General features: G+C 35.1%; 1 protein-coding gene across 1 annotated transcript; it reads left to right on the top strand.

The window, feature by feature from the left end:
* The first annotated feature begins 54 nt into the window (after positions 1–54).
* On the top strand, positions 55–24,534 carry LOC134536470 (formin-like protein). The gene is made up of 5 exons (XM_063376189.1): positions 55–70; positions 1,983–2,321; positions 2,849–3,123; positions 6,189–6,305; positions 19,116–24,534. The coding sequence occupies exons 1-5, from the start codon at positions 55–57 to the stop codon at positions 19,326–19,328; spliced, it is 960 nt and encodes a 319-aa protein (XP_063232259.1). The 3' UTR covers positions 19,329–24,534.
* The last annotated feature ends 733 nt before the right edge of the window (positions 24,535–25,267 follow it).

Below are 25,267 nucleotides of genomic sequence, written 5' to 3'. Positions count from 1 at the left end.
GGTATCGCAGTATCGAAAATCCCATCACTAATCTGCTTACATTTTAATATAGAAATGGGACATTTGAATGGTGCGTGAGTGGGTGGGTGATATATACATATGAAGAGAGAAGAGAGAGATAGATAGATAGATAGATAGATAGATAGATAGATAGATAGATAGATAGATAGATAGATAGATAGATAGATAGATAGATAGATATAGATAGATAGATAGATAGATAGATAGATAGATAGATAGATAGATAGATAGATAGATAGATAGATAGAGATAGATAGATAGATAGATAGATAGATAGATAGATAGATAGATAGATAGATAGATAGATAGATAGATAGATAGATAGATAGATAGATAGATAGATAGATAGATAGATAGATAGATAGATAGATAGATAGATAGATAGATAGATAGATAGATAGATAGATAGATAGATAGATAGAGATAGATAGATAGATAGATAGATAGATAGATAGATAGATAGATAGATAGATAGATAGATAGATAGATAGATAGATAGATAGATAGATAGATAGATAGATAGATAGATAGATAGATAGATAGATAGATAGATAGATAGATAGATAGATAGATAGATAGATAGATAGATAGATAGATAGATAGATAGATAGATAGATAGATAGATAGATAGATAGATAGATAGATAGATAGATAGATAGATAGATAGATAGATAGATAGATAGATAGATAGATAGATAGATAGATAGATAGATAGATAGATAGATAGATAGATAGATAGATAGATAGATAGATAGATAGATAGATAGATAGATAGATAGATAGATAGATAGATAGATAGATAGATAGATAGATAGATAGATAGATAGATAGATAGATAGATAGATAGATAGATAGATAGATAGATAGATAGATAGATAGATAGATAGATAGATAGATAGATAGATAGATAGATAGATAGATAGATAGATAGATAGATAGATAGATAGATAGATAGATAGATAGATAGATAGATAGATAGATAGATAGATAGATAGATAGATAGATAGATAGATAGATAGATAGATAGATAGATAGATAGATAGATAGATAGATAGATAGATAGATAGATAGATAGATAGATAGATAGATAGATAGATAGATAGATAGATAGATAGATAGATAGATAGATAGATAGATAGATAGATAGATAGATAGATAGATAGATAGATAGATAGATAGATAGATAGATAGATAGATAGATAGATAGATAGATAGATAGATAGATAGATAGATAGATAGATAGATAGATAGATAGATAGATAGATATAGATAGATAGATAGATAGATAGATAGATAGATAGATAGATAGATAGATAGATAGATAGATAGATAGATAGATAGATAGATAGATAGATAGATAGATAGATAGATAGATAGATAGATAGATAGATAGATAGATAGATAGATAGATAGATAGATAGATAGATAGATAGATAGATAGATAGATAGATAGATAGATAGATAGATAGATAGATAGATAGATAGATAGATAGATAGATAGATAGATAGATAGATAGATAGATAGATAGATAGATAGATAGATAGATAGATAGATAGATAGATAGATAGATAGATAGATAGATAGATAGATAGATAGATAGATAGATAGATAGATAGATAGATAGATAGATAGATAGATAGATAGATAGATAGATAGATAGATAGATAGATAGATAGATAGATAGATAGATAGATAGATAGATAGATAGATAGATAGATAGATAGATAGATAGATAGATAGATAGATAGATAGATAGATAGATAGATAGATAGATAGATAGATAGATAGATAGATAGATAGATAGATAGATAGATAGATAGATAGATAGATAGATAGATAGATAGATAGATAGAGAGATGGATAGAGATAGAGAGAGATATAGAGAGATGCAGGAAAATTTTCCAGCAAGGTAATCTTGAAATTTTGCAATAATTTGTAACTGTTCTTGCGACCAGCTGAGTCTGTGACGATGGCGAGGGGGGGCACGCTAACCGGAGCCGCGGGCGCGTCCGCTTGCAGCAAGTGCACGCCATCATCTCGGCGTCCAGCTCGGTGAAGAGCTCGAGGAAGCTGCGCCGGGTGCTGGAGGTGATCCTGGCGTTCGGCAACTACCTGAACAGCAGCAAGCGCGGGCCCGCGTACGGCTTCAAGCTGCAGAGCCTCGACACGCTGCTGGACACCAAGAGCACGGACAAGCGCATCTGCCTGCTGCACTACATCGCCGACACGGTGCGGCGCAAGTTCCCCGACCTGCTGGCCTTCGAGTCGGAGCTGCTCCACATCGACAAGGCCGCCGTCGGTGAGGGATTTACAAACAGTGCTTACCCTAGATTTATACTAACCGATCCAAAGTGTCGGGACGCTTCAAAATTCAAACACGGCGCCGTTTTGCCGCCATTGACTCAAGCGATCCTGGTGGCCACCGGGAAAGACTCGGTGGTTCATCTGGTGCCGGCATCATCGGACGTCCGGCTATCATTTTTAGACTTCATGTTATCCGGTAACAGTTTCAGTACGAAACACTTGCCGATTTACAGTCACAGAACCACGTGTCGCAGCTTTTTTGGTTCCTTAGTAACGAAACTACTTTGAAACGTTACTGAATGTAAAACATATTGTAGGTGTTCGTTCTTTGCAATGGGTGATATTGATTTAACATAACTAGTTCCTGCCGAATTTCATATGTTGTTTTCAGTTTTGAATATTTTTACATTAGTCTCTGCTTTTATTCTGGTGTAACATTTCTGTTGCTCTTTCCCCTCCCGCTACACTGGAAGAGCTGAACTCGAGGGGATGAGGGGACGTGACTGGTCGCTTGCCCCGCAGTGTCGCTGGAGAACATAATGACGGACGTCCAGGAGCTGGAGAAGGGGATGGACACCGTCCGCAAGGAGGCGGAGCTGCGCGGGAAGGAGCGCCACAACGTGGTGCTGCGCGACTTCCTCGCCAACTCGGAGGAGAAGCTGCGCAAGCTGCGCACGGACGCTCGCAGCGCGCAGGACGCCTTCCGGGAGTGCGTGGAGTACTTCGGGGAGTCGCCGCGCACCGTCGACGCCAACACCTTCTTCTCCCTCCTCGTCCGTTTCACCCGCACGTTCAAGGTAGAGTCCGAGCCCCCGGCATCGCGCTCTCCGGGAGACCAGTGACTCCAATGAGTGTTGCCATATCCTAACATTTGAAAAACCCACTCTGTTTGTGAAAATGTTCCAAGATTTTTGTTGTTTCTAACAAGTAAACCAAAAAAATAATTTAATAAGTTCTACTAACTTCAGTATTAATACTTTTGAAAGTGTCCGCACGTTCAAGGTAATGTCCGAGCCCGGCATCGCGCTCTCCGGGAGACCAGTGGCTCGAGTGGGTGTTGCCGTATCCTAACATTGAATAACCACTCTGTTTGATAAAAAAATTCCAAGATTTTTGGTTGTTTCTAACAAGTAAACCAAAAAGAAAATTTAACAAGTTCTACTAACTTCAGTATTAATACTTTTGAAAGTGTTATTTCAATTAATAACTGAACCGTTATTAATAGGACCCACTTTTACAGTAAATAAATTTATCTAATATCGTTTAAAAAAATTTCATCCCAATCTAAAAAAATGTAAAAAATTAAGTTTGGTCACACAAGCTTAAATATGAATTTATCTTTTAGTACTATGAATTAAACACATTTTATGTATGAATCAATGAATTCATTAATGTACACTTAAATGTATGAACAAAGCACCAACAAAGCAGTGTTGCTGAATTTTGCGACAGTAAAAAAATAATAATTGCTGCTTCGTTTATTTACTAAACTTTTGCTGCTTTGCATAATACAAATAAAATTAAAATTCACAAAAGATGTTCACTCATTTTTAATGCATTTGTTGAAAAGTCTTTCATATAGCTTTTATTTTTTCTTGGTATGATGAAATATCCCAGACTTGTGTTGGATTATCTGTTGTTAAGGGTAAAATATTTTCATAGCAAACACTGCACTTTAACATAAAGAAATTCATTGGTACAATCAAAAATCCAGCTTTAACAGCATCCTCCCGCCCCCCCCCCCCCCCCCCCCCCAAAAAAAAAAAAAATTATAAGCATTTTCAAAAACATTAACTATCGTACTCATCATTTTAAAAACATAACAAGTAATCTAAGTTATTTCACTAATGTCTGTGACAAAATTATTTCCTAAAGGCTTGGCCACCTAGAGCTCCCACTTGCGTCACTTTCATTTCTAGTCAAGCCCTGCATGTACTGTGGCTCCGGACAAAATCTCTGTGATAACGAGTAGCTGACCTCCCCTTGTGTGAGAGGGCAAGAAGGTGGAGTAGCATGGGGGACCTGTTGGTTATTGGCAAATTCCTGGTCAAAACCAAATTCGTCTGGATGGCGGGGGAGGGGGGCTGAACAAGTTTACCACTGTAAACTCTTTTGCGAATACTTAAAATGTATTATTCCCATCATATTGCATTTTTTTAGACATTTAGCAACATTTTGCTAAATGCTTCAGTCTTAAATTTTATGTTTGGACAGTGCATTGGACCAGGCTTTGGGTATTTGTTGAAGTCCACGTACTTGGACTTATGTATGCATAGTGACTGTTGTAGTAGTATGCATTACAGGAGTTAGCTTGCATGAAAGGGAAAAGCTTGAAGATTTTAATGATGCCCTGTGAAGCCAGAAATTTTAAATTTTGGATATATAGCTTAAATTTGTAATTATAGAAAAAAAATTAAAAAATTCCTCTTTGTCTTCTCGCAAATGCCTGAAAAGGGGTATCATTTAAGGCTTGTTGAGTTGGTTATTTTATTTTTTGTCATTTTTATTAATTAAGGGGTTTTACTGTTCATTTATACATGTAGAGTTCTCGCATTCTTTGTTGGGTCATAATTTTTTCTCATCAATATTAGCTAAAACTTACCATGATTTATCGCATAATCGTCGCACTTTTTATACTAACTATTATGCAAAGAAAAAAAAAATTAAGTAAAGTTATTCATAAACATAAAACCCATTCATGTAAAGTACGTTTATTTAAAAGTGGATTATACAAGAGTACGCCGAACAATTTAAATTAATAATTCATGCAACATAAACATTTCTTCGACTTTAAATAGAAAAAAAAAAACGCGAATGCGAGCATAACTTTCGTCGTAGTACACACTTACCACGAAAGAGTGAGGGCCATCAAGTGTAGTTAACTTGGCGCAAGAAAATTTACACGTCTGACAGCCTCGTATTTCCGTTAATTAAATAAGTAAAATAGGTAGTTAATTTCTGAATAAATATTAGATTTCTACTTTAAAAAAACATAATTTTACATGGAAAAGATCCTACACGAAGCGCTCGGAATCTAACAGCGGGACCAAAAACTTCATGCGAGTTTCATGCGAGAAGTTTTTTTTATCCAAATTTTGATGTCCTGAAATACAGGTGTGACGATTATGCGATAAAAGAGGGTAATTTATAGCTGTAATGTGTCGCTCAAGGAATCGTAATTGTGAACATTTGATTGAAGTTTTAGGAATATTAGATCAGGGTTCCCACGCTCCTTGAAAGTCCTTGAAATAGTTTGAAGTAATCAAGGGCCCTTAAAAGTGCTTGAAAAAAACATTTAGGTGCTTAAAAGTGCTTGATAAAATTTACACTGTTTGTAAGAGTTATAATTACGTTGTATTTATTTAGAACAAGTTAAAAGTGGGGCACAGCAATTTAATTTTACGATATTTATGGTATGTTCAAATAAATTCTACATTGATTAATGCCCCGTTTTTCGACGGCATACGATAAGATATCTTCTATGTACTATTTTTATCGGCAGTTATGGTGTCATCAATGTTTTTGTTCTGATAAAAGTTCGGTTTAATGTTAAATTCAGCCAGTTTGCAATGTTACTGTTCCTCCGATAAGCTTTTGTCTTTCTGTTCTTGTAAGTAATAGACAGTAAAAAAAAAATTCTGCATGTTTTCAAAATATACGTACTGAAATTATTTCATAATATTTGGGTCCTTGAAATTTTTGAAAAAGTCCTTGAATGTGCTTGAAAAGTGCTTGAAATTATTTTAGCTAAAAGGAGTGGGAACCATGTAGATAGTTTGGTGAATGTCGGTTGAGGAAATGTGAGACGGACTTGAAGTGCGGGAACGGGGGCAGCACGGAAGGGTCGCGGTTGTGTCGGCAGGTGGCGGACCAAGAGAACGAGCAGCGTCGCCGGCTGGAGCAGGCGGCGCTCGACGCCGCGCACAGGCCCAGCGAGGAGGTGGTGAAGCGCAACAAGCTGAACCAGAAGAAGCAGCAGGTGAGTGTCGGCGCGTGGCGGGACCCGGTAGTCCGCCCGCACCCCCCTTCTCGCTGACGCCTCTCCCCCTCCACTCGAGCGACTCGGGGCAGTGTCGCTGTTCCGACACGAGTACTGCAGGAAAACTTGTATTCGCACGCTACGGGAACGTGTTCGTTACGACTTAAACCTTGCACAGGAAAATGCATGTGTTCCCACATCCTATGAACTGCAGTGAAGTGTCGCTGTTCCAACATACGTACTGCAGGAGAATTTGTATTCGCACGCTACAGGAATATGTTTGTTAAGACTTAAACCTTGCACGGGAAAATGCATGTGTTCCCGCGTCCTGTGAGCTGCAGCGAAGTGTTGCCGTTCCAACACACGTACTGTAGGAACATTTTGTATTCATGCACTGCAGGAAAATGTTTGTTACGACCTAACCTTGCACAGGAAAATGCATGAGTTCCCACATCCTGTGAGCTGCAGCGAAATGTTGCCGTTCCAACATAACGGACTGCGGGAAGACGTCTATTCCGACTTGCATGCTGCACAGGAACATGTCGGAATTCTCATGACCTACTCCATTTAGAGAGATGCATGTTTTCACACAACCTCTGCACTAGTAGAAAAAATTTTTTGTGCACTCACTAGTTACAAACAGCATGTAGTAGTGTTCCTAAGATGTACGTACGTACTGCAGGAAACGTTTTTGTATTCCATTGATGTATCGTATTGTCACGTATCTTTGTGTACATCCTGTATAATGTGTACCGACTTGCATTTTATTTCAGTGTCAAACTGAATGTTTGATTGCACTTCATATGAGCAGAAGTGTGTGTTGTAAATATATTTTTTTTGATACATGCTATTTATTATGATGTTTCGCTTTGTGAATGTGACTTTTTTTGGAATTCTGAAAATGGTGTTGTTGGCATGACATGGGCCGATGTTTCACTTACAATCCTTGATAACTGTTGCTCTTTTAATTTATTAGAGACCCTTATATTTTGCATGTAGTCTGAATGGAGCTTTTAATACTCTCAGTTTCTGCTTGCTCTGTGTATATCATTGTGCATTGTGAATGCTTGACAAGTGTTTTACGTTCAGATGAGTGACGTTAACATGAGCTGTGATATTTTTTTTCCTGTTAAATATATATTTTTTCTATGTGCTATTTGTTTTGCTTACAGCATGATGTAAAAATTTATATAATGCTTTTGTTTGAATAAAACATTATTTTGCCTTGTGTTTCTTTTTTGTAGTTGTTAGAAGCATTGTTTCAGTTTTTCTTCAAATTCTCATGTTTTTTTTATCTTGAAGTTGCAACACGCGAGCTGTAACAACAGACTTCTGTTCCAACCGCACGTAAATCTGCAGGGATCCAATTTGTAACCCTAGTAAGTGATTTTGATCTCACATTCTGGGTCACACTGGGTGAATCACTTTTTTCCACGCGCATGTGTACATCTCGGATAATTGTCGCTTGTCTTTTGATGAACCGTAATTGGTTGACATGCACGTGATTTTCCAATGCACCGCCCACTGTTCTTCCTTATTTTTGAGGTAATTGTAAATTTGCCAGCATCAGTTATTTCACTTTAAAAAAAAATTCTAATAGTCTTGGTAATAAAAACAGTTTTAATCAGTTTTTGCTTGAAATATGACAGTTTGTCTGTTTCTCGAAAGTACAGTGGGTCCTAGTAAACATGATTTGGTTTTGCTAATGTTCAGTTGTAAAGTAATGTGCCTGGAATTAGTTCTAGTGCCTAGTCAGACTGCATAACTGAATTAGGCATGCTAGTGTCTAACAATTAAAGATACTAAAAATTATGCACGGTTTTGCCTTAGCATCTAGCAAAGCAGTCACAGTAATGCAGCAATTTACAGCAGTAAATGTTAGTGATCGCAATAATGTTTTTTTTTTTTAAAAAAAGTTATTTCATCTCTTTAAATAAGTATGCAGAGGTTCACATACTGCTTGATTTAATGAAATATATAGGTATTATTTTACACTTGAAGTTGCAAATACTATTATGTCAGTTTTTTTTTTATTTGTTTGTGTGTTGCAAGTTTGTGATAACACATACAATTTATGCAGTTCTTTTCTCTCAGTTTCATTGCATGTGCATGAAGATGATGACTTAACATTTATAACTAACTATTCATTATTGTTTAAGTGTGGATCGAGCATATATCAGCTTTTTGTAGTTCCATCCAGTAGTATCAATTCATAACCAGTATTGACTTTGTGCAGGCACTTTGCAGATTTACATATACTGTTTCTACTCGTGTACAATTACATGTGTCTCGTTTCAAATTCTATTAAGTGATTTGGTTTCCCGCAAAGTGTTATATACCATATGCACTTAAACAATAATTAGCTAAATTAATGATTCTGGTCTTTAAATGCAACAGTTCCTCATTGTAACAGAATTAAGGCCACTGAACCAATTTCATTTAGCTGAATTCTAAATTGAGGAGCTTAGTGTATGTCCATCATAATTTTTTTACTCTTATTTTATGTTTCTTTAATTTTATTTCTGTTTTTTATATATATTTATTATGAAATTCTTCACAAAAAGTTATGTGATATATTGCATTACATGTTCTGACAAAAAATTATCCATTTGAGACATTAAAATTGAGACTGATAAAAATAGTCAATGTTAATAAAGGAAATAAGATATTTCTTTTATTTCATTTAACAGGACATCATCCTGCTTTGTACTCAAGGCCATATGGTCGCACCATGTCCACACCCATTGGTCTCGAGGATGTTATATTTGAAAAAAAAATTAATTATGTCAGCGCTAGATCTCACAGTAGAGCAAGTGATGCAGACTTGGCAATTCCTGAAAGAAATGTCTGAGATGACTTTGCTTGCTAACAACCACCACTTTGGCAGAAAACGTACCGGAATTGAAATAAAATGTCATTTCAAAAAGTTACTTGTGTTATCCTTTTTCTTAATCATGCCGTCTCTTTATATTCCTCTATGTGTTCACAAAACTGTTTGTTGACATGTTCCTTTGCACATGTGCATTTTTATGCGTGTGTCTTTCTTTCTGTTGAGTTCTCTCTCTATTTGTTGATTTCTCTCTCTCTCTCTCTCTCTCTCTCTTGATTTCTCTATTTCTCTATCCCTCTCTCTCGATTTCTCTATCCCTCTGTCTATTTATATCTTCCTCTGTCAATTTATCTCTCCCTCTGTCGATTTATATCTTTCTCTGTCGATTTCTCTATCTTTTTTTCTCGATCATAATTGGTCTTGATTGTAAGAAAAGTTATAAATGTAACATCACAGTCCTTTATTTAGTCTTCAGTTCTACAAGATAAGATGAATGAGTTTATGCTTATGCTCTCAGTTCTTAAGCCTTAGTCTCACACACCATGCAAGTTAACTATTTCATTTTATGCTTTATTCCAAATTTAGTTATAAGGATTTTGACTAAACGTTATTTGTGAGTTATGAAAAGACTTGCAAGTAATCAATATTGTGGACACTTTTATGATGTTTCATTGTTATTTGGCAGCACTTTGTAAATGACTGGTTATGAAATTTGGAACGAAACACACACATAAAGGAAGAGTCATAAATTTACAGAAATGTTAATGACAAATGCCATATGAGACACAGCTTTCATTGGTAAGCAAACCTAGAATAAGACATCAGATGTGCAATAGCACTTGTTGAAACCTTAATCATCAAATTCCAACACCACCACATCCATGCAGCCTACTTAGCTGTGGAGTACTTGTTAGCTGTGGTTTAGATGAAGTACATATAATGAAATGGTGATGGATTCAGAATTATGATAGGTATTTCGCAAAAAAAAAAACATTTTGTACTAACGGTCATGTTCCTTGTATTTGGTGTGTGTGCTGGCTAGAATTATTGTCATCATCCTGCTTCCGTGTACAGTAAACTCGCTTTATGCACCACCTCTGTGAAGTGTGTAGTTTCTTTGTATGTATCATCCTGCTTCTCTAGAGCATACCTTAAATTCTGGCTTCAGAGGATTTGGGTTTTTCTTGAATAATGTATCTTATCTATTATCTAACATATATACAGTATTTTATTTACTTTAACACAAAACTTAAAATAAAATTAATTCTTGCTTTCCTGTTTGCTTTTATTTTTTAAAATATAAACAGATTTATTGTTTATAATATAAACATATGTTGCACGAATAATTGATTTACACATTTTTCACACACTCATTTACATTGTGTGTGTTCATTTTGTTTTGTTATGTTTGTGTGTGTGCTTATTCTTTGTCTTACTTAGTTCTTTGTAAACTAGTTAAATGCATCCATTTTGTTTTGACAATGAATCCTTTGAAACTTTTAATTGCAGCTTTTGACTTTCAAATACACACAGTAGTTTAAAACTTTAATATCTTTTGAATGGACCTAATGTGCTTCTAGGATGTTTTTTTCCACAGCGTCAACTTATAAAGAAATAAAACATCTAGTAAAATTTCATAATGACAATCTAGAAAACCCACAGTTTTGCTTCTTTAATAACAAAGTACTGAACTGATGCTAAATGTAAAAAACAAATATATATATTAAAAAAATTCTCCCGGCGATCGTGGCCTTGCTCCCCGGCAAAAACCTGGGCACTCGGGCTATTCGTGTACCCTTCGATACACTCATTATGGGTTATATAGGAGGTAGTGGTGTCTCGGGAGTAATAAAAATATTTTAAATATCATAGCCGCGGACAAGAGAAATCTTCCGGCGATCAAGGCCTCCACCTTGGAGGAATCTAAAAATATACACAAAGTGAGAAATTCTTTAAAGTAAGGTACATACTGATTAATTGTTAGGGACAAGATTATATGGTGAATTGCGATAAAACCAAAATAACACAGAAAAGCTTGTCAAAAGACCATATAACACCGGAATTCAAGTTAATACACCCAAAGCACCAAAATGCATTAAAATTATGAAACTATCAAGCATTTTCAATCAAAACTTAACATAATGACTAAAATGTAGTCTTTTAAATATTAAATTCAATGAAAGGAATTTATTCAGCCTAAGGTTTGTACCACAATTTATGTAAAAATACTAAAAATAATTAGAAAATTTTACTTTTTTTTAAAATATTGCAACTGTAATTAGTAGGTGCTCATTTTTACATTATAACGTTAATACATTTGTCAAACATATAAATACTCAATAGATTAATTTTATTTATTTGTTCTGAATAGTTAAAACATGCTTATTACAAATTATTAAGTATAAAAGTTCATCATATATCAGTCAAAACGACACTGTTTTGGAGAAATTAGTATCATGGAATGTTAAAGTATCATATTTTTTCAGTAATATGCTATCTTTTTTTTAATAAGTGGATTTCATAAAAAAATAAAACCATAAAATCTTATCTCTAGTAATGGGGCTTTGCTGTACGAGAAGTTGACACTTGGGCAGCTGATTGGCTATTGTTTTCCCCTGAATACACACTTGTGACCCAATGTGTTCTTGGAGGGGGGTGAGGGAGAGGCTTCCGTCTTGCTCCTCGTCAGAAGTTTCCAGTTGGACCCGCATCTGTTCAGAAACACTTGCTGGCCCTGCTAAGATTTGGGAAGCCTACGATTCACTCATCCTTCTGGACATACCTGAATACTCACGTTGGCAAGCCTTCTTTCAACAGATGAGAGAGCCAAACGCCTGATCGTGCTTCTTCGGGGGTTTTTTTTTTTTTTTTTGTTCATTGTAAATAAATATACAACTCATTATAACTAATGGTCAATTAGGTTAGGATAGCTACATTAAAAATACTGTGAAATCATGTAAACGGTTTCCTAACGCTGGATAGCTACATATTAAAAAGTTATTTGCTAAGCAACCATAGAATGATTTTACAGTATTTTTAATGTAGCTATACTTACCTAATATAACCAACCATCCACAATGTTTTAAAGTATTCATAATTACTTCTTGCTAATTTTAAGAATGACATCTTTTAAGTTTAACCCGCGCATTTGGATAATAAATGCCCGCAATTTCCCCCCCCCCCCCCCCCCCCCTCCAAATAAATACACCTGTTGTACGGAAAAAAAAAGCGAGCATGAACTTGGGGAACATCGGGTTGAAAAGAAGGCTTGCCAACGTGAGTATTCAGGTATGTCCTGAAGGATGAGTGAATCGTAGGCTTCCCCTAAGATTTCACATATTTAGCTTGTGTTTTGGGTGAGTACGTGAGGTAAAGAGAAGTGTTCACCTGAGTGTGTTCTTGATTCATTGAGGTGGGAAAGTGTGAGAACGCCAAGTGCTACTCTAGGTAGGTGCACCGTGTACCATCTCGCCCTTGCGAGAGAGGCCCTGAAGAGGTGTGCTGTCTTGCCCTCTGCAATCAGTGGCCGTATCATTTCGTAGCAGTAAGCCAAACATGTAGTGACAGGCCTTTGTCCGACATTTTGAAGATTAATTTCTGAAATTCTCCTGCATACGATAATCAAAATTATAGATTTAGCCTTTTCCACACTTAAAAAAGTTTTGTTAAGATTTAAAGAGGAGGATATCAACCATACAGCTGTGAACATTTTACTAAAATCTTTTTGCAATATACCAGTTTCATTCATTTATATATAATTTTATTGAAAGAGTTTAAGTGCCTGACAAAAGTTGTAAACCTTTGACCATTTTTTGATTGTGTTTATTTTTGCAAAGCTCTGCATGGTGTTTGGTAGTCAGGTGAGCAAATTGAAGTTTACCTCTATTCATTATGAGTTTCTGATTACAAAGACATAATGAGGAATAGCCCTAACAGAAAATAAAACATGATGTGCAAGATTGAATCTTAAGAACACTGAAAAGAAATTAGCAAACTTAACATAGTTGTTGAATGCAAAGCAAAAGTAATTAAATTTTTCACATACTGTGTGCCTGTTGTGTAAAGTAATAAAAATAGTGGGTTGCATCTCCAGTACCAATATTTCAGTTTTCAAATACAGAAATTGTTTCACGACCATCACTGATCCAAAAAAATTTTTGTCATCAGACGTTTTACTGTAAACAAAAACGCATCGATCAGCAAGTAATGTTGCGAAGGTAAGCGTAGTCTTTGTTGCTCCCGACTCTACCACAGCTAATTAGTCAGCCCAACTGGTATTTTTTTTGTAATATTTTTAAGGTTGAGTATGCTTTTACCTAACAACTCCCTATTTACTGATGTTTTGCCGGCTCTTTTGTTGACCAGGCGAGATAGTACACAAAATAGCCACACCAATGTAAAAATGTTTCTCACCATTGTGGGTTGGCTAGAGCTCTCTCCTACATAAACTGAAAATGTTACATGGGTGTGGAGTGTGATAAGGCACAAGTTTTCAATACAAGCTAATCCTTCCAAGTTTTTGGCTCCAAAGTTTCAAGGCTAAAGGTCATGATTACGTTGGCAGCTTGTACAACCGATGGCTTCAAGAGGATAATGTCTCCCATTGGCATCGGGAGTACACAGGCAAGAAAGAAACACCAGATGGGTTGTGGGTGTGCAAATAATTGAAATGGGGAGGGGGGGATAACACATTCCAAAAAAGATAAAATTGTAAAGAAGGGGGAAATTGTGACAGTTTTCTGAGCATACTGCCAAGATTGTGCAGTTCTGACTCAAAGATTGAAAATAAGGCTGATTTGTAAGCATATTGAGATACTGCTCGAAACACATCATTGATAAAATAGTGGGAAGGAAAGGCATTAAAAATGTCTCTGAAATTCTGGTCTTAAGCTCTAAAATAGCTTAGACATATCTGCTGGAATTACTGAAAAAATATTTTCTACATAGGCCTACATAAAATGTAGTGTAGAGGAAACTGAAATTTGATTAGAACAAAACAAATGAATACACCATATTTCTGAATCCTAATCTATAGACTATAGGACTAGAGCCAAAAAAAAAATACAAAATATTTTTTGTTTTAATGATTTGTGTTAGGATAATATGCTTGGTTCAATGACACACAGCTCAGAAGAAGCTGTTTTGTAACCTGATAATGAAAAAAATTACGAGAGAAGTTGTTAGTATTTGTTTGTATAGTTCTTACAATTAGTAGATTTAATATCAAATCTCTGCATTTCCATGTTGCAGGGGTTGTTAGGTTTCCCCCCCCCCCCCCCCCCCCCCCCATCAAACAAAAGAGATTTCTTCAGGCAAAATATTTAAACAAAATGATCACCAAAATACAGAATATTTAGAAAATCTTACCATGTGTGAAGTCCATATTTTTCCATCAATCTAAAAATTTAATTTTGCTGCACTTGCGGTACTGTGCAAAAAACCTTGGGTATAGAGGTTTAACGCAAATACAAGAGCCTAAGGGCGCGGTTACACGGGACCCTGAACTACTTCAGGTGAACATGTTTAAGTAAACACGTTTACAAACGCGAAAGTGTACGGTTACACGGTAGTTGCTGAAAAGTGTGTTTAGCTCTAAAACCGATTGTCTACTGTCAACGAATTGTTGATCTCTATTTTGTAATTGTATCCAGAAAACGCGGGATTTTCTCACTTGTTTATACAGCATTATCAGCATAAATGGAATGTGTTTACATATTGCTCAATATTTTTTTTACAAATCGGGAATTCAAACAACATGCACAGTAAAATTTTTAAACTTTTTTTTTATTATTTTTTGAGCGAGAATCTCAGTTTTAAGAAAATTAAGGTCAGGATCAATTTAAAAAATATATATATATATATATATATATATATATATATATATATATATATATATATAATTATATGTTGATTTTTTTTTGTTGCATACGGTAAAATATTACTCGAACTTGTGCCAGAAACACTTTCCATCTTGAATTTCTGCAAAAGACTGTTTATATTCTAAACAGCCAATCAGAGGCTAATGTAGAAGATATGTCAATCTGAACTACTTTGCCAACCTGTTTAAGTTAAATGGGAAATGGCCTCGAACGAAACATGTTCAGACTGTGTGTAACCGCACTCAACAGCTGAACATGTTCACCTGAAGTAGTTCAGACTCCCGTGTAACCGCGCCCTAATATTCTCAGTTACCATTAAGATGGCTTGCTCATCCCATACCAACAACAAGAAAACAAATGCTGCAACTTGAATTAGACAGGATGGTTTATCATTCTTTATTGAAAACGTACTATAAGTAAGTACTTAGGCCCCCGCCTACCCAGCCACACAAACTGTGTGCAGAGCTTTGGAAGAAACGATGCCAGTTTAAAACTGCTGAAGATGTCATAGTGGTGTCTTTTCATGAAAAGCGTTTAAGAACATGCTGAGGGCGGATAAGGAGTACTGTATCGAGGTTTCCCTTTTAAGACTGAATTTTTGTGAGTGAAAATAGCTGAAACACGTTATCTTCATTTCTTCGCCTTGTAAAATTATGGTCGCTGTTCAGATCTCCTAGTTGTCCTATGCACGACGAGAAGACTGAGCACCGGTTCAGAGGCGACACCGCGCTAGAAGCATCAGTGAGCGTCGCACTGACACAAATACACCCTTAGCTTGGTGGGACCCTTAAGGATTCAAGTGACTTTGCTTCAGTTCAAAGTTATGAGTTGTAATTAGAGGATAAAAATCGACATGTTTCTCTCCAAGGAAGGGTCTGCGTGGTTGGAATGGGCTCCCTTTTGTAACAACTTATGTTACGTTTTGAAAAACAATTATTATGGCCATTTTGAAGCCTAGAAAATATAAAATACAGGATGTCCATAAAAAAAATGTCCCTGTTTCAATGGTATATTTTATAACTACCAATCATACTTTAAATGGAAGGTAAAGATACTTTTTTTTATACAGATTTTGAATATTTACACCTTTAGTTATACAGCATACATCCAACCTGAATATCACTTCTTCCCACACTTTGGTTTACAAGTCCGGAGTAATGGAAGCAAAAGCCTCTTCAGTTCTGCCTCAACTCTGGCAAATCATTAGGTAGCGGCGGAACGTAGACACAATCTTTTATAAAGCCCCAAAGGAAAAAAAAATCACATGGCATTGTGAGATGAACGTGGAGGCGAGGGAAAAAAAGCTGTGTCGTCTCGACCATTACGAGCAATCCAACGGTCAGGGACTTTGCCGTTCAACCACTCTCGTACACAGAGATTCCAAGGGGGAGGGGCTCTACCCTGTTGCCAATTAAAGCTTACAAGTTCACCCTCTACTAATTGGGGAAATAGCAACTTCTTTTACACTACAAGCAAGAAAACAACAAAGCAGTATTCGCGCATGGGGTAAATATAAAATTGAGTTACTGTTTGTGACCTTGAACCAACACACTACAAAGCTTACAGTTTATACTATTAAAGTTTATAAATGGGACGTTATTTTATGGATGTACTGTATTGGTTTTACCTATACTCGGCAAGCTGGTGAGACCGAGTGGTGGTCACCCATCTGTTGTGGAGGATGTATGTTCGTGTTTGCAAATACGTGGATGTTTGTTTGCATTGGTGACAACATTATCAGAGCGCTAGGGGCGAGACTTGTTGGTGCAAATAATGTTTGGCCTCTCATGAGTAAAACTTTGACATGCAGTCGGTTCGTCACAGTATGTGCAGCTGTGAGACTTAGAGTAATGTAAAATGTGCGTCAGGTCGATACAGCTTGTGTCCCCTGAGTTTTTTGTTGTCTCCGGTTTAGTATAAACCTTAAGATTTATTCAAAAGTATGAGTTAACAGTTTTGGTTTTTTTTGAAAATACAAAGGTTGGTTTCTAATCGCGACATGGAGTAGACCCACGGAACAATTCAGACTGGTCCTGTAGTTAGGGCCTGAAAATGGCAGTTTAAAAATTTTATTTTAAATTTGGGTTGTTCTGAGCTTATATAAATGACAATCATACTTATTTGACATTATAAAACTAACAATCGTATTTATTATTGTATTAAATCACGTGTCTTTGTTACACTATTGTATCATATATGTTTTAAATCCCTTTATTTACTTTTATGGGTCTTAGTAAAATTGACTGTCAGTTAGGTAGGTTGTGGGGGGTTTTTAAGGTTGAGAACCACTATACTTTATACCACGTAAGTAATGTTTGATATTTGACGGTATGAAGTTTGTCATATATACAAATACATACATGTATATTTTTTTGATGTCATGTTGTCCTTTAACAACGTTTGGCAGCTAGTCACAGTGTAAGGATCTCATTCTGTATGAAAGTATAATTTCTTGAAATGATGTGATAAATTTGTGAGGAGTATAGTGTGTTGCTTACAAGTTTACAAGATAGTGTGCATCTTCCAAATAGGTGATATAGTTTGTAGTTCCTGAGAAAAGTGTTGCATGAAAATAGTTGAAATAAGTAAGTATGTACTTGCATAAAAGTAACAAAGTCTCTTGGAGATTTTATTAACAAAGGGTATTTCTTCTTAATTTTGTATTTCACCATTTAGGTAAGCATATTCTGTGATTTTTAACATTGATATATAATGGAATGAACACATTGCTAAATGAATAGTTAGTCAGGGAAATGTCATTACAGTTTGTGTGGACACAACAGCTGTAGCATGTGCTTGTGTATAGTGTTTTGGAAGTTCGTAGCTTCCTAGAGTGATATCAAAAATAATCTACTCCAGACCCCACCTAACGTTTGAAGTAAGTTATGTTGTTGTTGTTGTTGTTGTTGTTGTTGTTGTTGTTGTTGTAATTGTTGTTTTACTTATTTAGGCTTGTTATGGATAAATGAAGAGAGTGAGTTTTTACTAAAGTGTAATAGGATGAAAAAAAGGCTACATACAAATAAAAACTATAGTGAGTGTGTGTGTGTGATTGTGTGTGTGTGATTGTGCGTGCGTGCGCGTGTGCGTGCGCGTGCATGCGTGAGAGAGAGAGAGAGAGAGAGAGAGAGAGAGATTTTAAATTTTATACTTTAGTATACTGGGAATATAAAAAATTATTTATTGTGAATATAAGTGATTGAATTTGTGTTTATAAACTTTTACAAGGTTATGTTCCCGTATGTATAATTATTTTCATAAATTATTTTTTATACGTGTGTTCATATTAATATTGAATACTAAGCATTTATTACAATTTTATTGGATACGTGCTTTACCAAACATAATTATAATATCTCTCTAGTACTTTTATTATTTTATTTGTTTTGATTATTATTATTAAAGTTAGTCGTTTATAAAGCCAAGTAAGTATAACTTTTAATGTGCTAACATAAGTACACGCACCCATTTTATTCAAGTTTCGGACTGTCTCTAACCGGGAGGTACTCCACACCACCTTTGAATATATATACTGTATAGAAGTCGCCAGCCCAGGTTAAAATTTCTAACACGGTTTTGAGGTAGTTGGTTAATTCACCGCCGCAATCGCCACCATCTCTAGGGCATCGACTTGTGGTGGTCCCTAGCGGACAAGTGTCGAACTCTTCAAACACCCCTTCACCACCCTCCCTCAAACACGCGTTGTCCTCCACCCACCCTCTGCCCCACCTCTCATCCCTACAGTTTTGTGACGCACAAACTCCCCGTTGAACGACCTTGAGCTGCAGTGAATGTTGGGGGGGGGGGGGGGGGGGATGACAGGCGGGCGACAGTGCTGCGCTCTAACATGCAAATAACAACCCAAGACGATACAGGGCGTCACGGCAGCGCACTGCAGCGGTGGAAGTTCCCAAGCTGCCCATCATACGCTCCTGAAAAAACGTAGAATAAAACCTATACACTCGCGACTTATATACAGTATATATATATTCAAAGGTACCACCGAGATCCGCCCCTCCCCGGCTCAAGGCTGTGATTGTGGGGGCGTGTGGCGGGGAGCGGAGCCGTGTGGTGACAGCCGCACCGTGCCGGTGTGCGCAGGAGGCGGTCATCAACGAGCTCAAGTGCAAGACGCGCCTGGTGCAGGAGAAGAAGCTGCTGCAGCAGGACGAGGTCTACAACGGCGCGCTGGAGGACATCCTGCTGGGGCTGAAGAGCGAACCGTACCGGCGGGCGGACGCCGTCAGGCGCAGCCAGCGCCGGCGCATAGACAACAACCGCCTGTCCCGCACCGCGGAGGAGCTCGAGTTGTAGCAGCCGTGCGCCGTGCTCGTGCACTAGGCCCGTCCATGCCGGGGGCAGGCGCGAGCGCGAGGAACGCCGACGGTAGACCGCCGGACGTCCCCGCCGATCCGGACGTCCGAACGCCAGCTTCCGGGGCAGGTGCGAACGCGAGGAACGCCGACGGTAGACGCCGGACGTCCCCGCCGATCCGGACGTCCGAACGCCAGCTTCCGGGGACAAACGTGACAGGAACTTTCAAACTGAACACAGTTTCCCATCTCTCAAGTTTTTTTTGTTGGTCTAGTTCCGATGCGAAAACCAAAAAAATGCACGGGTGGCGAACTCGCGTGATGTGATTTATTGTCTCCACCTTTTACAAAATTTTTTTTTTTTTTTTTTTTTTTTTTTTACCAGCAATGCACGGCAGTTTTTCCGAACTTCGTGGCCAGAAGACTACTATGATTAAGATGCACAAAGAGGTTTTTTTTTCCCGTTAAAATTTTTTAGTTCGATTCGTTCATGTACTGCAGAATGAAGGTGATTTCTGGCACTGTAGTCTATTTTTGAAAATTGAGAAAAATGTTATTTTGTTCCTATGAAAGTATAATTCTTACTTAACTAGATTGGTTTAGGTTTATTATGGTTGGAATATACCACCCAAAACCTAGTTTTAAATCACAGTTACCAAGTACTATAATTTTTTTTCTTCTTTTCTACTGCGTTTAAGTATCTTTTTGTATATTTTTGTATGAACATTAAAATTTACGTAATGTTAAATTTGCATTTTATTTTGAATTTCTTAATTATATTCTCTATGTATTTCTTATAGTGTTCTTGGTCTGTATATACAAAACTGTACAGAATGAAGCACATATTATTAGTTTTGGTGACTTACGAAATTGTTGCGTTTGTATAGCAAAGTCACCAAAAAAGGCATGCCCATTTTTCTACTTTATTGCAGCATTTGTTATTACTGTTGTTTATAAAAAATTTGTATACTTCATGGCACAACCAAATTTTTACTTAAAATTTTTAGAAAAAATTTGAAAATAAGACTGACAATTTTTTATCAGAGAATGTTTTGTACATAATTTTATACTACGAGATAACTCTCTTAGAATTTTCATTCCAGTAATTATGTGTTTTTTACTATAATGTATATGTCATTTGATGTAAGAAACAATTTTTTATGTCTATTCATCCATCATTGCATTTAATATGTAACATAGAATTACAACTAGTTACGAAAATTTCAATTGTTGATGGTAATCATAAATCATGTTGTGAAAATTGTTTTCTAATGGGATTTCTTAAAATATGTTACTTGTGTGTATTTGGATGTGAAACATTTTTCACCATATTTTAAATTCCTTGTGGAGTCTTCAATATTTGTAGTTTCTGATAACTTGCATATAACACCACGGGGTTCTTGTATTTAACCTTTGTATTAGGCAAAGTTATACATTGATGGTACAAAACATGTTAAAATCATAGATTTATTTTACAAACAACAAACTTTTCTGCAATTTCTTTGGCAACAAACATTTTAAAGTACAAAAATTCGGTTTTTAGTTTCAAAAACATTTTTATTTCTGTAGTGAATAGTTTTGTCGTCACTTCTTAAGTGGTAATTACTAGGGACAATATTATTTGGTGAATTGCGATAAAAAACCAAAATAACACCAAAATGGAAGTCAATACACCATTTAGCACAAAATGTAACTAAAAACATTAATTTTATCAGCAGTTGGATAAAACTTAACTTAAATTTCAAAAAAAATTAGTTAAATTTTTAGGAATTATGTACCAAATTGTAACTAAATGATTTGGAAAAAATTAATATTGTGTAGTTTGATCTTGCATTTCTTATTACTTATCATTAATGTGTTTTTTCATAAATGACGTTGCCACATTTTTCAAGCAAACTAAATTTCCTGATTTATATTTATTTTTCTGAGTACTTTTAAAATTGCTTATTACTAATTATTTTTATTGCATGAGTGCATCATGTGTTATTCAATATGAATCTTTTGGTGAAATAAGATTTGGAAATATTTAAGTATGTGTTGAATAATACCATTTTCATGAATAAAGCTAATATATGACTATAAAAATAATATAACGAAATCTGCCTATTTTAAAAATGAAATTGCCTAAAATTAAACCAGAAAATCTGTCCGTAATTATTACCGATCACGTGATGATATTAGGCTTCTGCAGATACAGTTTTTTTTCCCCCCCTCATTGAAATCAAATTTAAATTGAATATAACAATATTCACAAAGACCAAACATTTTTTTCTAATTTGATTTTAACATACAGTGAAATTTTTTTTTTTTCACACTTCACATGAGTCCAAGAAAAATTGATCCACAATATGGTAAAATAAAAAAGAGAGTACCTAATTATATGAGTGTAAAATAAGAAGGAATTATAAAAATATAACCTGGCAAATGCATTTTCTTAAAAAAGTAAATTTTATGCTTGAAAGTTGTTTTGTTGATCTGTTACTTACATAAAATAGAATATTATTAATATTTTTAAATCGTAATCATTGATTATTTGTTAAATATTAAACAATGAGTGAATAATGTTGCAGTACAAATCTAATTTTTTCAAATAATCATATTACAAATTTCCTTTTTTCACTAATTTTTTTGGTGTTTGTGTCCGACATGGTAAAGACCTATCTATTGGTAACAAATAATTTGGAGAAAAAAAATATTGAATATCAAATTATTCTTGAATATTGAATATCAAATTATTGACGAATATTGAATATTTTTTGAGTACTTATAGAACCCTAAATAAAATTAACAAAGAGAAATTCTTTGACACTTCTGATAAAACGTTCAGTGCTGGCCAATCACATCACAGTGAACTGCTTATACTTAGTCCATTCCAATTTATATTTGTGTGCCGCATGTGAAACTGCTGTCACAATGATTGTTTTGTACCTTCATTACAAAGATAATCTAACATTTTGCAGGCAAGTCAACCACACAATCTAGATTTCGTAATTTGTTTTGCTTTAGTTACTCATCATGTATGCATGTAAGAGTTTCTTTATTTCAGGTGTTGAACAAAAATGCTCTGCAGTTGTACCTGGCATTCAGTTTTGCATATGTTTAGGTAACATTGTCTGTGTATTTCTTCTTGTTTTGAATCAGTTAGCTTACAAGACCATTTAATCAGTGGGGATGTTGAAATTCTGCTGCTGGTTGTGTAAGATAGTGCAATGATTTGCAATTAAAAATACAAGCTTTATAATATTAAAATAGAGTATTATGTTATCTCATAGCTCTAATACATAGGATAAATCTCTGAATAGCATGGTTATATTACAAAAAAAAATTTAACTGTTAGTTCAAGTTTCATGTTTATTTAATGGTTCCTGCAGCTCATATTCACTTATTTAAAAACTTATTTAAATCAACTGCCACTAAAAAGAAGTAAATACTGCCCGTAAACAGTAAATAAATTAACGCATTGTAAGGTACTTACTCATAACTGGACTGGTAGAAAATCATTTAAGTCTTATGTGATAGCAACAAGCTAACATGAAAAAATACTTGAAGAACAAGGAATAAATGTAGCTGATTAAAAGCCCTAAAGAAAATAAACCAGTTTTTGTGCATTTGATTGGAAATTAATACATTGTTTATGTTAAGGTTTGAATGTTTACTTTGTTGTTAATTTTCAATTTGCAAAGAATCCTACATCATGTGATGCTATAGGTCATTCTTGGTTTGTTGTAGAACGTAAGATTTATTTTTGAAAAAAAAAAAAAAAGTGTTTTGTGTGAGGATTGTTTTATGTGCATCCTTTCCTTGCCATTTCCACCTCGTACCCCGCTTATTTTCCTCTTTTTCAAGACAAAATGCATTCCATTGTTTAGCGACAAGAGTTCCATATTCTCAGTGATGCTTCCATTCTCTGAAGATGCACAACGAAAAGCACTATTTAAAAATTAAAAGTGATTTTTCTCACGAACAAGCATTCCATTTATCTGCATTTTATTGTGTAGTGTCTGCTCTGTGTTATGTCTCCTGTATCATGTTTGTGTAAGCTCTGTAAGGAAGGTTTACAGTGATATGTGTGGCACTTGAGAGTAACTGTTTGTATTGATGTTACAATAACATGTTCTGAAAGGTCTGCTTGAAATCTCAGTGCTGAAATTTTGTCCTGCCAACAAAATTACATGATTCCCTTTAAAAATGTTATTTTCTTGTTTGTTTTTTTTTTTTTTTTTTGACATTTGTGTATGGCTTTTTAATTTTTTTAATTATCACGAGAAGGCCTAGCTCAAAAAAGCCTTCACTCTAGCTACACTAATGTGAGTACTGCATTATGTGTGTTTATTGTGTCTGGTACATATCGATATAACATTACGCACAGTTATGCTTCTTCCATATTTTCTATTCATTTATACAAGTATTACATTGTGCACTGTTACGATAATGGGTGGCTTGTCCCAGGCTAGAAACTATAAATGGTTGGAACACACATAAAAACATTCAGGTTCAGTATGGGAAGAATGAAGTAAGTTAAGTATAAAACAATAAAAGAAAAGTGAAGGAAGATGTTTTCTTATTCAAATAATTCTTAAAATAACATGTGGAATTAGTAAATACAAACTGTTTTCTAGTTCATGCTTTTAATTCAGTGGTGTATATTAAATTGCAAACTTGGTAATTTATAATTTTTTTCACTCGCTGGCACTTTGTGTCATAATAAATTATATGTGTTAAGAACTTATGAAAAATTTAAATGTTGGCTAATTTATTCCTTGCCTTCAGAATTTCAGCCACCCATTGGCACAAGTGTATAATATTATAGTAGTAATAATTTGTATAAATTTATTACTTTTTTAAAAGTAATGGTAACATGTTTTTATATTTGTAGAAAAAAAAAATTGTAAATAGGATACCATCCAATTTTTTTTAAAAAAGAAGAATTCTATATTATATGAAAGATCAATAATTTGTATATTTATGATAAAATTGTTTGTTACCCAGGAATCTTATATTGAACAATGTAAATATGGCAAATGCATTTTTATATTGCTGTGTTGATATATTTTTTATGGACTGCTATAGTAGGTTCTTTGTACAGTGTATGTATGTGACGGCAAGTATTGGTCTGAAGTCTTAGAGCTTAGTTTGGCTGCAATGTAGCTTTGCATTAAGCTTGTTTTTGTCCTTAGCTTCAGGTTCACTAAAGTATTAATAGCTCATATGTTGTTTTTTTTTTCTTTATTTACTGATTGAACCTTACCTACCTGCATAAACTACTCTTGTTCCTTTTTTCAGATTTCAAAGAAAGAATACATATTTCAGTAGTTACGTTATTTAAATAATTCATGCAATGAGGAATTTTGATTTAATGCAATTTCTAGGACATATGCCATTGCAGTTTTCACTGTTTGTCATGGAAAAAATTCATGAATGCAAATTAAGAAATAAAATTAAAACAATAAACCCACAGAAAACAAGCCTAAATCAGCACAACTACAGCACAAATGAACCCATTCAAACTTAACTTTCAGACAGCACAAGAATTCCATGAAAGGAATTTAATCATGAAAAAAAAATAATAACTGCAGAGACAAACAGAGTAGGCAAACAACGACAAGACAATTTCAGCAATAACAGTAAATTCAGACAGACAACAAAACCTGGACATTGCAGCAAATATACGAACACAACGATGTAGGTAAACATTATGGACAGTGCAACGACGATGATACCAATGGAATGAACATTACCTATGGCAATAAATATGTTTAATTTTGGTTATTTAAGTAAAAATAATGTTCTGATTAATAAAGTAATAGAAAATGTTACTGAAGAGTCCTGGTGCGCAAGCCCTGGGCCCCGTGAAGTTAAGGGCCTCATGCGTCAAAACTTTATTTTTTAAATGACATGTAATATGTACATATGGGCAAATGTTCAACATATCGATGTTAT

Source organism: Bacillus rossius, chromosome 11, assembly GCF_032445375.1.
Source record: "Bacillus rossius redtenbacheri isolate Brsri chromosome 11, Brsri_v3, whole genome shotgun sequence".
In the NCBI taxonomy this organism is placed as follows: domain Eukaryota; kingdom Metazoa; phylum Arthropoda; class Insecta; order Phasmatodea; family Bacillidae; genus Bacillus; species Bacillus rossius.
The sequence above is the reverse complement of the archived record's forward strand: the minus strand, read 5'-3'. Positions and strand labels throughout refer to the sequence as shown.